The 15,130-nt window shown below is 45.3% G+C and overlaps 1 protein-coding gene across 2 annotated transcripts in view; it reads right to left on the reverse strand.

Annotated features, from left to right (window-relative positions):
• Positions 1-15,130, reverse strand: part of LOC138548087 (cytochrome P450 4B1-like) — an 880,410-nt gene that overhangs the window by 663,071 nt on the left and 202,209 nt on the right. For both annotated transcript variants that reach the window (XM_069642254.1, XM_069642255.1), the window contains exon 3: positions 10,203-10,247. In XM_069642254.1, coding sequence (XP_069498355.1) covers positions 10,203-10,247 — 45 coding nt within the window. The remainder of the gene's footprint in view (positions 1-10,202; positions 10,248-15,130) is intronic.

Below are 15,130 nucleotides of genomic sequence, written 5' to 3' on the forward strand. Positions count from 1 at the left end.
TACGTAAGGGAATTAAACAGGTTTGTCCACTGTCCCAGATGTTGTTCATTCTTCTTCTTCTTCTTTTTCTTCTTGATTATCGGATGCATGGGCGGACCCACGCAGGTGCTTCCCCATCCTAAAGGGTGGTGTGCACCAGACCCACCAATCGATACTTCATTCTCGCTCTAGTCCCGCGTGCAGTATTCTAGAGAGCGGAATATATGGAAGCAGGCATCCGGACAGATAGGGTCAGGCACGTGATCTCATTGTATGCGGATGATATGCTTCTTTATGTCACTCACACACCCTAGTCCCAACTTACAACACTTCCTCGAGGTGATGGACCTCTTTGCTGACCTTTCAGGTATACGGATTAGTCACCAGAAGTCCTGCTTGTTCCTGCTGGCTGGGCTGGTGAGCCTTCATAGACATCTGTTGCCCAATCTAGAGTTGAAATGGGAAATTGTCATTTTTCGATACCTCAATGTCAATGTACAGCATGACTTTGAAGCATTGCATACACATAACACAAAGGAGGCCTTCAACAAGATGGTGAAATCTGTGATGTTCTGGGGAAAGCTCCCTCTGTCCATGATAGGGAGAGTCGCACTTTTGAAGATGGTAGTGCTCCCTCATCTTCTTTATCATTTCGATAACATACCGTTTAATATTCCTAGAATGTCCTTTAGCAAATTAGATTTGATGGCTAAGGAACCTATTTGGGGAGGTGGAAAGAAATAGGATCACATTAGCTACTCTACAATGAGACTATAGGGACAGGGGGTCAGATTACCCCATTTTGAACTGTTTTATCCGGCTGGATAGTTACAGTTTGTTGTGAGCTGGCTGGCGAATGAGGATTCACCAAACACGGTGCTATTATAGACTTCGATTAGACAGTACTTGTTTAAAAGAAGTGCTGTGGGTACCGAAGGATTACTTCCCTGCTTGCCCCACCTTGTGGCACTGAGCAATGTTCGGTGGTGCAGGGCCGATATATGATATGATATTTTATTTGTATTGCGCTCATACACAATTGTTTCAGAGAGTGACGAGGCAGGGGAGGGGGAAAAGGGAGAACAAAAACAACAATCTTACTAGGCCCAGTGACATTGAGAACGCGCAAGTGCAGAGGAGAGGGAAGGGGGAAGTGTCCGGTCGGAGAAGGGAGAAGTGGAAAGTGCTGAGCAAAGGATTAAAAAAAAAATGGTAGTGCAGCCAGCAAGTGGCAAGTGCTAGGTTTAAGGCACAGGCAGGGGATGTCTGGTGAGTGCAGAAAAAAGGGGGGGACTGTAGGGTTACAGATACAGACCCAAGTGCAAGGGTTGCCAGGAGGCAGTGCGGGTGCGTGGCAGGGTGGGAAAGTACCTGGGCCGGAAATCAGATGCCAAGAAGAACAGATCAGCTGGGGAGAGGAGGAGAAAAGGCAGAAGCAAAGAGGAAGGTCTTGAGGAGCTTCCGGAACCGGAGATGGTTCTCCTCTAGTTTCAGAGTGGCAGGGAGGCTGTGCCAGATTGAGTGCCCAACCAAAGACAGAGATCTACCCCCAGCTCGTTTCTTTGAGAAACGACTGACCCTGAGGGAATTGGAAGTGGAGGAGCGAAGAGCTTGAAAGGGAAGGTAATAGAGAATATTGGGAGCTGGGGATCCCTATTCCCATAACATTCTCCTGGCTGCGATACTCAATAAGAAACCGGACTCTGTAAGTGAGGTTAGGAAGCACTGGGAAATCCATGGGGTTGCCACCCTAGGTGATGTATTGTCGGAAGGGAAGTTGATGGATTTCGAGTCCCTAATGCAACACTCTGGAATGCATGGAGGCCACATTTTGTTACACTTGGGGCTGATTAGAGACATAAAGCCCAGATGGCCTGACCTTCATGAGGGTACTGTGGGTGATCCTGTACTTGAAGCCTTGTATCATATGACAGAGGGAGGTCACGTTGTTTCTAGTCTGTACGAGCTGTTCTTGAACAAACTGAGTGAGCCTGAGCATACGGACCCCTAATGGGCACAGATGTTGAGGTACTGTTATGCTCACCTGGCTCCCACAGAGGCGTCGATCTGAACTGGACAGCTGCGGTCTCCACCAATGTGACACGTAGGGCCGAGATGACAGACTGGACTGGCCCACCTAACTTCGTTTGCTTGGCCCGTAGGAATATTCTTCTGCAAATGGAGAAAGGGAATTAACCACCCGTGGAGTTGAGTGTAAATACCCCCACCCCCGCTGTTCTCCCCACTGATCACCTTTGATGTCCCCTCTTGTAGTCTCACCTGATGGTTTGAAAAGATGAGCTCTCCATCCTGCATTGAGCGCAGGGGCGTGTAGATAACCAGTTGCTTCACTAGCTCGAAGGAATTGGTGAGTTCCAGAACAACAGTGACTCCGAGATTCCCGGCAAGACACCGTAAGTATGAAGTTCGTAAGAGTTCAAATGCCTGACTTTCACTCTTGTCCGATTCCTTGCAGGTTGCAGCTTGACCCTAGTGAAGAGTTCCTCGTGGCAACCGGTAATATTCTGGTAAGGATTTGTATTATCCAACACAGTTCGATAAAATAATGTCAATATGTAACCTGTTGCTTTCTCCCTTATTCAGGCGCTGAGAGAAAGTATGAAGTCTGGGGAATAATACCTCCTGCGGTTAAATCAGGTAAGTCTATTGTGGTGAGGAGGGTTCCCCTTGTTAGTCCCTTTGTTTCACCTTGCTGTCCTTTTGTTTCCCCTTAGGGGCTGGGGTTCGGCGAAGATGCAGTGGAAGCTGTGCTGACCCGTGAAGAGGAATAGTACCCCCGGTGGTAAAATCAGGTAAGTCTATGGGGGGTAACTAATATTCCTCTGTGTATTCCCTTGGCTCACCTTGCTGTTCTTGTCTTCTCCTTAGGTGCCGGAGTGCGGCGGGAACATGCAGGAGGATGCAGTGGAATGTGAAGATGCTGCGAAGGCCGGTGAGTTTAGCGCGGCGCAGCAGCAGGCGAGGCGACGCACATAAAATAACTTCTTTCTTCCAGCTCGAAGGCGTGATGGATCGGTAATTCAGGTAAGGATCAAAGGTATTTCTCTTGTTCTAACCTTTTCTCCTTCTTTCTCCCTTTTTCTAGGAGCTCCAAACTCGAGGCGGGCGTGGCAGAAGGCTAGATGCAGACTTGCAGGCACGGTGAGCGTTACGCTGGCGGATGTAGAATAACGCGAAGCGTGTGCTGCTCTTCGGGCGTGATTTAAATAGCCCCCAAAGTAGTCCCAGGTAAGTATTCCTCCCCAGCACCACCCGAGTAAAAAAATAGTCCCTAGGTAAAGTAGTCCCTTCCAAGCCTCTTTTGGCTTGGAGCTCTTGCAGCATGGTCTGCATCAGGTAAGTTTTAATCTATAAGCCTGGCACCTATGGTGCCAGGACTGACTCTCCATATGAGCCTGGCGCCATAGGCGCCAGGACTGCACCCAAATAGCCCCTAGCAGGGGTTGTTGGGCTTGCTTGGGATAACTTGATGCCTGCCTCCGGGGTTGCTGGACTTGGCCTGGGTCCCCGGGGGTAGGCATCATGACAGGTACACCTAAAAGGTCCCCACAAATGCCAGATTCAAGCTATTGCAACTGTATGTTAAGCAAAAGGCGTACATGACTCCTCACAAGATACGTCAGTTCCCCGGGGCTGAAAGACAGTGTGCCAGAGATGCGCTGGTGATAGAGCAGACATGACCGGTGGTTCAGCGGTTTTGGCAGTCAATTGCAGAGCGAGTGTCTAAGGGGTTATTGAGATGCATGAGTGGCCCCCAGAGGCGTGCTTATTGGGAATGCTCCGGAAGAGGGGAAAAACACACGACTCGCCTTACCAGGAAAGAAAACCTAATTCATGTACTAGCCAAATGCAAGATAGTGATGTCCTGGACATCTGTGGATGGCCCCAACTTTATAGCAAGGTGGAAGGATCTGCAGAGATGGGCTATGGCAGAAACTGCTGTCTGCTATAGGGCAGTGTATTGGGATGAGGGAGATGAGTGAGGATGTAGCGACATGAAATGTTTTCCCCCTCAGATGAAATGCCCTTGTAAATTCTTACACCTAAATAGAAATCAGTGCGTGTTATGTGAAATTATCGGGACATTTTAGTTTTGGCAGCCTCTAAAGGATTATGCACCGAATGGAACCAAATTGTACAAGCAGGAACTTTTGTTGGTTACATTTGTTTTTTTTATTGTGTTTTGTTTCATGTTTTTCTGTGGAGTGTATTGACATGCACTTCAGTAAGAGGTGTGAACAATACAAGACTGCATGATATGTTTGATGTATGTGTCAGAACCACTAGGAGATCCTTATTGATGCAGTGGAAGAAGCATCATCCCACGTATTCTCAGAAGAAACCAAGATGGCGCCTTTTTTGTTCCGTTCTCCCAACTCCTGTGCAGCGGTCTAGTTCTTTTCAAGATGGCGACCGCCATCTATCTGGAGCTACTTAGTTCCTTCTGCAGCTTCGCGTAGGTGCGTCGCTACTTGCTACTTTGCTTGCTCCTACGCTACGCTCCACTGATGACTTCTTTTCTTACTTAGTCTCCTCCGTTATATCATCCCCTTTTCCTGCACTCCCCTCTGCGCTCCCTGCTCTTCCCTCTCGGTGCTCCGGTACCGCGCTACTCCTGTTTCTCCTTTGCTGACTTCTGCTTGTCTTCTTGCGGTTCTAATTTAGAAGCTACCTTCCCCCTTCCTTGTTGCGGATTGCTGCCACGAAGTACGGAAAGGAATTCGGCTACTCTCCATTGCTGCCGGGGCGGCTACTGCAGAATCGATACTAACGGAAGTCTTACCTGCATATCCACAGAAAGTCCTGGGACTCTGTGACGGCATCTCAGCGGTCTTTGCAAGTGATTTTGTTCAGCCCTCTACGTAAATTACGGTACCATTATTAGCACTAAAGAGCCTTTGCGGGTCCCGTCCTTAACGCCGGCTAAAAGCAGGCATAAAGGAAGGACCCGCAAAGGGAACTCGTAGTAGGGCGGTAAGGGTTTAACGGCACCGGTCTCGTTACCGGTGACCGTTAACCCTTACCGCCCTACTCGGAATGAAGCCCAATGTCCTGAATGTGAGGGATGAAGGAAAGGGAGGAGTAGAAGATGACTCAGAGATTCCTAGCTGCAGCAGAGGGGCAGGGGGCCATGGTGGAACGCCAGATTGCAGGGAAGAAGTATGGTGCAGGGGACACAATGGGGAGAATCTCTGTTTTCTGGGAATTGAGGCAGAGGTCATTGGCAGTGCACCATGCCTGGATGGTAGAGAGGCAGTCACGAAGGAAGGAGGGTGCAAGGGCGTCCGTGGGAAGTTTGAAGAAAAGTAGTGTATTGTTAGCGTAGCATTGGAAGTTGGGGTAAAAGGAGGAAATAAGTCATGCCGGTAGAGAAAGGTATATGTTAAAGAGCCAGGGCGAAATAATGGAGCCCTGGGGGATGCCACAGGTAGTGGAGGAAGAAGGGGAGGAGAAAGTGCACCAAATTGTTTTGGAGGAATGGTCAGATAGGAAGGAGGTAAGCCAGTCTAGTGCCCGCTCTGAGATGCTAAGGGTGTCATGGAGCCTTTTTTATGAGGATGGAATGGTTCACTTTGTCAAATGCTAATAGTAGAGGAAGCTCACAATATTTGCGTGACCAGAGCATGTAGCAATAAGGATTGTGTTTTATCTGCTCATAAATTATGATGCACTACATCCTAAAGATAAGTCTTTCCATATGCTTTCCATTCGGACCATGAAATAGTCGGCTCTCCTGGATTTGTGGATTTGGTAGGACATTATCTGGAGAGTGGACTGTTATTGCTTGTATTGTTTAATTTAAACTCACTGAAAATCTCATTTAATTTTCTTTCTGTGCAGTACAGAAGCCTGTACATCATGTCAACTTCACTGTTTCATTTTCCCTTTTCCTTTTGTCAATCACAGAATGACAGGTATAGAATGGTTTACAGAGTTCTTCTTTGATTTCCATGCCGTCGATGGCACGTCATTTGGCACTTTCCTCTATGATCGAAGAATGGGAGGATCAAGTGCTCACAGCAGTGTTCCCGCTCTATTCTTCACGGTGAAGCCTGCTTCCTCACTCTAACACAAATCCAATTATGACAATGTCAACAAAAGACACTAAAACTTGTGTAACTGGCTCTTCTTGTTGCTGACTTTGCATATGCATCATACCTTCTCCGTCGTGCAACAGAACCGCCTCGTTCCATGGGATCGATCTGCAGGTGTTGCCCACTCGTCGCCAAAAAGATAGTAAGGAACAAGCACTTTTAATTGTTGAAAGTTTTTTCGTAGTTTAATTCCTAGGCAAGAACATCTGTAGCATTTCTCCAACCTCCAGCTTTCCAACAGTCTCCCACTAACCCTTGTTTTGGGTTTCTCTAATGTATTAACCTGACCTCTATCAAAGGTTTGAGACCTTTGTAATCTACTGTAAACCCACTACCGCTCCATATCTTTATGCAGCATGGCACTGTGGCAGGCCATTTACATCTTCTTTGGTATTCTTGCCATATATGAGCAGAGATAGTTGCCTCTAGCATTGATTCACTATCCCTATTGATTCCTTTGTAGGTTGTTTTCAAATGCTCAATCCCTGACATTCATAAAATCTTCTTCTCATTCGTAAAATTCATTCTCCCATATAATTACACTTTACCTGTCTTTTATTTCCATAAAATATACTATTTTATTAATGCTGGAAGGGTGAGGGGGATGAACATTAGTGAAACAAAACAGGCTCAGCGGTCCAGTCTGTAAAACAATAGAGAATCAATATATAGTTCATGTCAAACAACACCAACATCTAGTGCTTCATAGATCGCACTGCATAAGAAGCGATTGCAGAGCATCAGCTAGGCCAATAAGATTAATTCATATCTTTTTCTAATAGCAAGGCCAGATTTAAGTGCCAGTTGTGCCTTTTCCTGCATGGAGCTGACCAGTGAACAGGGTCATTATCTGATATTGACCGACAACCAATGTCTTAGGCCTAAGATCCAATCCTTGCTAAGAAGAACATAGTAAATGCATGAGTGAATGCGGTGTAGATTAAAAAAAGAAGGTAAATTCCATTTAACTGTGGTGATGCGTTATCCATGCATCAATGTATCCAAAGTAATTTAAAGCAGACTGCATGATCATATGGCTTCTTGCTTTAGCGAACTTTGAGGCGGATTTCTGCCTACGTGGGGATCTGGAGGCACGTTCAATTAGAGTCTATAATTACTGTATTTAAATCCAACCTTTTCTACTAATTCCCAAAAGGATGGCTCATCTGCTGTTGGACCATGTAAATTTAAAAGTGTGACATCTATATATTTTGATTAGGGTCAATACCCATCTGCCATCCATGCCCGCCTCTGTACACTGTAGTTTAATTGACAGTCACTTATGAAAGAGAAATGAACCACCTAGTTTCCTACTAACAGCTGGGGCACAACCTTCTTGACCAACCCAGTCTTGTAGCATTTTAGATGCCTTTGCGTCAGTATGGCGAGGGGCAATACGACCAAGAAAATAGCCTACGGGAAAGGGAAAACAGAAGTGTTCCCAGCGCGTCCGCTCCTGGGAACAAAAAGGTAAGTGGGGTTGGGAGGGTTTAAGGGGGGGAGCGAAAAAAACATACCTGAGTCCCCGGCGAGGGACAATGGAAGCCTCCAGCCGTGTCGAGACTCAGAGGCTGCCATCGGCCCCCACCAGGGAAAAAGCAGGCTGAAGGTAAGTGGGGTGGAGAGGGCGGGGAGGTGTGAGGGAAGGGAATACAACAAAAAAACATACCTGAGTCCCCGGCGGGCGGCGGAGGCAGCTTCTCAGCCATGGGGAGGCTCAGAGCGGGGATGGCCCCGCTTCAAGCCTCCTCATTGGCTGAGGGGCTGCCACACCCCTGCCGTGGAAAAGGCGGCTGGAAGCCCAGCTGAGAATCGATGGATTCTCGGCCGGGTAAAGCCTTGGCGAGGGCCAATCAGAATGCTTGTTTCATTCTGATTGCACCCTCGACGGGTACTAATTGGGTTTACACACTGCAAGAAACAATCTTAAGACATGACATTTAGATACATTTGAACATACAGACTTGGACATGCTATATCAACATGGAGACCACGAATGCTGTATATATCTGCCTGTCTAGTGGAGCAGAGTGTTCTAAAGGTGTGAAGTGCTGTAGTAGTGGCATACAGTTAAGTAAGGAGAGTGGTGAGTCCGGAGGTTTTAGATGTCTATTGATATCTTTTTCAAACTAATCATAGTTATATGAACGTTAGACACAAATCTGTGACGATCCCACAACATCAGCCACAAGTTTGTCTATGGTCTCTGAAGCAAAGTCTTGATTAATGTACATGTAATGGCTATCCCACTTGAGATGGTTAATACCTCTGACAGAGCGAACCATATCTCGGCCCAGCATCATGTATCTAAGTAGAGGCATAATACCCACAGATTGTGGGTAGTGGGTGCATTATTTTTCTAGACAAGCTATGATATTGTATAATATGATATGGCATTTGTAACGCGCCTATACACAAGTGTTTCAAGGCGCGACGAGGCAGGGAGGGGGGAACAAGGGGAGACAGACAAACGATCCTACTAGGCCAGGTGTCATTCAGATCGCGCAAGTGCATGGGTAGAGGGGACGGGAAAAAGTGCAAGGGGGAAAGGGAGAGGGGAAAGTGCAGTACAAAGTGATTAGTAAAATACAAGATAAATAGTAAGGGCCAGCTGGTGGCAAGTGCAGTATATGTGCAGACAAGTGCTTGGAAGGGGGCTATAGGGATACAGAGACAGTCCCGCAGTGCAGGGGTTGCCAGGGAGGCAGTGCAGGGGAGAGTGGCTGGGCCAAGGACCGAGATTGGTGAGTGGCCCAGTTGCTGATTCAGTACAGTTTCAGTGATTTAGCAGGGGAGAGGGGGAGAGAAAGCAGAAGCAAAGAGGAAGGTTTTGAGGTGCTTCAGGAACCGCAGATGGTTCTCCTCAAGTTTCAGGGAGGCAGGAAGGCTGTTCCAGAGGGAGGCCCCTGCTGCGGAGAGAGATCTCCCCCCAACTCATTGCTTGGAGAAGCGGCTGACCCTGAGGGAGTTGGAGGCGGATGAGCGAAGAGCTTGAGAAGGAAGATATTTAGGAAAAGAGAGTTGAAGGTATTTTGGCCCAAGGCCCGGGAAGGCCTTGTGGACAATGCAGAGGGTTTTGAACTTTATCCTCGCAGCCACAGGGAGCCAGTGTAGCGATTTCAGTCCTGGAGAGATACGGTCCCTGGGCTTGAGGCCAAGGACAAGTCTCGCAGTCCTGTTCTGGATGATTTGCAGCGGGCGGAGAGTAGAGGCAGGCAGATTTAGATAGAGGCTGTTGCAGTAGTCCAGCTTCGAGAGAACCAGGGCTCTGGAGACAGTGAGCTTCTGGGGGAAGGAGAGGAAAGCAAGGATACCTCTGAGGAGATGCAGCTGGTAGTGTGACTTCTTAGAAACGTCAGAAATGTGAGGAGAGAAGGAGAGTGTGGAGTTGAAGATGACCCCGAGGTTTTTTGCCTTGCAGGTAGGAGCAGGAAGAGGGCCAAGTGAGGCCGGCCAGAGTGCTGCAGGGAAGGAGGGAGTGGGTGTGCCGATGAGTAGAATCTCAGTCTTACTGCCATTAAGGCAGAGGTCGTTGGCGGCACACCATTCCTGGATAGCAGAAAGACAGTCAGAAATGAGGGAAGGAGAAGAGGAGGCCGAGGCCGAGGGTAGCTATAATCTTCAATGTGCAGTTCTTCCAAAAAAATGAAGCATTCTGGTGTTAACTCTCATTTCTCTTCCTTCTCTCACTTTGCCAATGTCACCGGGACTTCAAATTCCTGACATTAAAAATACCTCCAACATCCAGATTGTGAAACCAACATTTAAGCACATCTCCTCCACCTGGAAAACGAGCCCCATCTAAACACACTCTGCCATCCATATGATGATACTACCTCATCCCAATCTACATTTCATGAGACCATTGTCTGTCATGCCCCTGATATCTATCCCAGGTTTACCCAGTCAACGACTGGTTACTCACGGCTCATAATATGTTGCTTTGTAAGGTACCTGGTCTGAGTATTGTCCTCTTCACTGCATGCAGCTAATGTAAGTGTTCCTGGTAAAAGTGAAGTGCTCCTTTAATCACATATTATAAATAATAAATATACAATCAATGCATTTAGCTAAAATGTAATAGTGAGGAAATACAGAAATGCTTACCGATCCATGGAATTAAACTCGAGTAGATGACATTGTCTTTTGGATCTGGAGAAGGCAACAGAAAGGTAGGATTAGCAGTTCGCCTGATTAACCTGCTGAAGGCATCTCTCAGCTAATGGTCATAAACAAGTGAAACGCAGGACAGATTGCACTTTAGAATTTGGCACAGTTGGAGCAAACACTACTTTTTACAATATCAGAACACTGATTTGTTCCTTGATCATTTACAAGCCCATAAATGTTTTCTACATAAAATGCATATTAAACAAAATGAGTGAACCCATGTTTGCATGTGAGGTGAGATTCACATTAGCCTAATTAGCAACTGTAAGAAGCATACAAGGCTCATTGGACTTGCTAAGCTCTTAAGTTTTCTGTGGCCGTGCGTGAGAACGCCATTCAGTTCTGGCTTTGTTCATTTTGTATTATGGGATTGTAGTTTTTTCTTTGCCAGCATCTATCACTAGCCCTGCCCTCCTAAACAAGTATCGTTCTCGCCCTCATGTGACCCATGAACCCGCCACAATCGCATTTGTTGAAACTGTCTGCTTATCTTTTCTGATGCATCTGTGTCAATGTAATCCCTCAACCTCCACAAACACTGTGACTAACTTAACCACTCTTGTGTACTCCTTACCTGTAAGTTGACTAAGGAAGCTTGTAACAGCGCCTCCAGCGCCTCGATGCCCCCGGACCGTTTGTGCGCAATATAAATACATATAAATAAATCACGAGAACGAAGCGTAAATAGTGTAGAATTTCTATTTACCAGGAACACACACTTTCTACTATTTACCAGGGCACCATCAAAGTAGCTCAGAGATGGTCTTAAAGGGCAGCTTGTCAGCAGTGCCCAATAACCTGGTTAAAAATGTAGTTTTGCTTTAGCTTACCAGGACGAAGAGTAAACAGTACACACTATCTATTATTTACCCGAACAGCATGGCAACAGCCCAGAGATTGTTTTAGAAGATAGCTCATCATAACCATCCCTGTCCTGGTAAATAGTCTAGTTTATTTTGACAAATGCCAAGATGAAGGGTAAATGATGCAAATGACCTACTATTTCGTAGGAGAGAATAACAGTTGACCGACAACCAATGTCTTAGGCCCAAGAGTCTAAAGCAGGGTTTTAATTTGATGGTGATAGGATGTTTGATATGCTAAGTGAAATGTATTGCAGAAGCTCACCATGTCTACACCCTTTTAGTACAGAAACATCATCAGATTTGTTTTACTTTGCAGGGCAGCTCCAGGGCTTTGCACCAGGTGTGCCAACATTCTCATAGAACATCACATCAGAAAGGATCATCTCAATGCGCTGGTGCTTATTTGGGCACTGCTGTCTATTCCAATATTTGATCTTCTTTCATCAACAGTACCACTAAACATAAAAGAATGTAGGCCTTATAAAATATCTCTCACAGAGATTGATGGTGCTGTCTTCCCACTACTTTTTGATGAGTTCAAGATCCCCAGTCGAAAGCACGTGAAATGTTTATGTTTGGTAAAATTGTAATAGGTTTCTGTATTACTGCTTTGTTCAAATAATAAGTCAGAAAATGATTATTTTCTGTTCCTTGTTTAGGTTTGGCATGGATCAGTTGTCCAGAGGTGTTTGTGATATACAATTCTTGTTTATCAAACATATATTGCTAACAACAGTAAATCACACAACCAGATACCCCCAACTCTCTCGCCTGGTACACTCCTAAATACCTCCATCCCTACACCATACCAGACCTGCACCCAGATGACTTTCCCACCCTCCAGTCACACACCCAGATGGCCCATTCCTCACACCAGATACATGCCCAGATGGGTCCTTTCACCCCCCAGAGCCTCTCTAGTCACCCTATTCTACCCACATATTTGGCAGCAGCTCACTGAATCAGGGCACCTTCCCCATGACCCTCGAAACTAGACAAATAATCCTGACACTTTTCCAGAAACCAACACTGGACCCTGACGACCCCAGCAACTACCGCCCCATCATCCATCTTCCCTTCCTAGGTAATATCCTAGAGAAATTGGTAGCTACGCAATTTCTCCAACACATTGAGGCCAACAACGGTTAAATGTGATTTTAACTAATAGAAAATAACAATTATCTGGGGGGTCCCCTCCAAGTCCCTCATGTCCCTTCCTGTATAAACCCACTCCAAACCCCTCCCACTCATTTTAAATCCTTATCCCCATATATATAAATTTTTAAAAATTCAGTATTTTATTGTTATAAATGTTTAGATATTAATGTTATTAGTTATTTTCTATTTGTTTAAATCAATGCATACTGCCAACAACCTCCTTCAGTCCTACCAATCTGGCTTCAGACCCAGAGCAGCACAGAAATGGCTACCATCAAGGTGTTGGGGTGGTCAGGAAGGGTCCCCATGATTACGAGGGATACATGTTGCATGTGCCATATCAATGACTACTGTGGCAGTGAACTGGGGGCGATGTTGCAATGTCGTATGTATCGAGCGTAGTTAATTACGGATGGGAAATTTTACTTTTAGTGTTATTGTTTCTCTAGAATTGATACATATTAGAGTTGCACGTGAATAGAAAGATACAATGTTAAAACCGCAAATGTAACATGAACAAGATCTACAACCTGGGGGCTCTGAAGTACATGGAAATTAGGAGGCGGAGAGGGGTTCAATACGGAGGGGGAATTTTCTTAGAACCCGCGGTAAACAATGTGAGGGGTCAGAAATGTGAGGTGGTCAACTTTGTGAAGGTTTTTCAAAAGATGCCATTTTATTAAATAAAAATATTGGATAATTGCCTTCCTATCCCTACCCTGACAGGTATTTCCCTGCCTAAGATAAACTAAAGGAAACACTGTAAAAAAGGATATCTGTCCCTCACACTTAAACATATAATACATCAATATGGTAATACATGGCAGTTCACAGGCAATAACAATAATATAACAATTGAATTCGTAATATGACAACAGTCTCTCCTTATAACCTAGGTGAATTCCCCTTCCCCAGACTCAAGCAGTTTTCTGCTAGGAATCCTAGTGTGTAACAAAGTTCCAATACAGTTCTTTGTGACTCCAACTTGACAAAACAAAGATCCAACATTCCAGTGATTCAACAAAGAAAATGGATGGCTCTTTCTCTTAAAAGAATATTTTCTTAGTTTGTCAATAGCAACAATAATTGTCTTTGTCAGGATGATTTGCTATAACTGAGTATTTCTGAAGAAATATAACTACTCTATAGCAGTAGTTTCATACAGTTCTTTCTTCAGCACCACAAGCAACATAAATTGTCTTAGTCCACACCACTTTATAGCACTTCATCAACTTCAACCTGGTTTACTCCCCTGCCACGCCTACTACTTAAGGTTTGCCATCTGGGTATAATCTCCTGCCCGAACAGCGTTTTACAACAGCAAGTGCTTCTGTTGTTAAGATCAAATTATAATAGTTTTACAACAGCTTTTACAGCAGTTATTTTGTAACATCAACATTTTAGCAACTTTTCAGGGAAACTAAGATTCTCATTGGTGCTCTTTCATACTCATATGCAAATTATTCTCCTCTCATTCTAAATAACCTTTTCCAGAAGGGCAGCCTTCTCACCACTTTCATTTGCCCACTGCATAAGTAACCAAATACTGATAAGGATAGGATCTTATCCTGCTTTTTTTCTTGGCGTTGGCAATGTGGGTATTTACCAGCTTTTGATATATGCTTCTCAAAATATGGCCAACAAGCTTCACAACCTTTGGACCTTTCATTAGTCCCCTTCTGCCTTTGGCAATATCTGTTGGATTTGAATTGCCTTGTTTTTGGTTTCTCTTCACTTGAGCAGTGGTTGTATGGATCAGCTTTAATAATATTGCCGCTTCGGGTTGCTGGGTTCTCCACAAACTCCCACGCTTAAAGTTACAGTCATTTGATTTTGACAAATACGGCTTTCACTGCTTTCTAATAGTTTGGTATTCAAAGTAACTTTTAGTATCACTTTGCTATTGGGTAAAAGCTCAGGGGTCACTATCAGCTGGTGAACTCACTGGGTAAGGTGTGAGCTGCCGATCCCCTTACTGCTCGCAGGTGTTCTGCTTCAGTGGCTCCTCGTTATCCGGCAAACTGGTACTCCCGGTCCGCCGTCATCCGCACCACTTGCAACATGAGCTCCCTTTGCTCTGGAGGCTCTCTGGTGCTTGTCAGCCACCGAAGACAGCGTCTCTGGGAGAAGAGCTTCCCTCACTTTCGCTTCCCACCGCGCAACCTTTACAAAACAGGTCTCCAGAGGGCAAGTGTCCCTCTTTCATGCTTCACGCTGTGCGACCTCTGTACTTAAGACTTCTGGAGGCACAGACCCACTCAGGACCGGCTACTGTTTTATGCTTAACAGTGGTCCCGTCGTCTTCTCTCTCCTCCAGTTTCTGCGTCGGCTGCATACATGAATCACACAGCTCTTCCTGCTTGTTTTGCTCGACAATGGCCTGCACCTGAGGAAGCCTTTTACGCCTACCAGTCTCCCTCAGATGTGGGTCATGTCTATTAACAATCTGACCACTCCTGCAGCATTGTACCTTTTTAGCCCTCTTCTTCGTCCCATTACTTTGGGAATTATGGGTCATGAAGTCCCTAATGAAGGAGTTAGTTTTTCAGGTTTGATTTTCATTTTTAAACTCATTTCTGTTCCCCATAATATTCTTTTAAGAAATATCATAAGGATCAGTCACCAAACTTGATTGAAAAACGGAATAAAGTTCTTTAGACTTTAAACCAATATTATTCACAGATTTCTTTTGACTGTACATTTGGGAGTTAGGGAAGTTTTAGCTTTATAAGTCTCCAGAATTTTGGAAGGGTTTTTATTTCTCCCAATGCCTAGGAATTTCTGATTGTTTTCACCCACATTTATGTTTATTTTGTGGAACAAAAAGATTGTCATGACAAC

This window comes from Ambystoma mexicanum, chromosome 1q (assembly GCF_040938575.1).
Source record: "Ambystoma mexicanum isolate Mex_15411 chromosome 1q, UKY_AmexF1_1, whole genome shotgun sequence".
Classification (NCBI taxonomy): Eukaryota; Metazoa; Chordata; class Amphibia; order Caudata; family Ambystomatidae; genus Ambystoma; species Ambystoma mexicanum.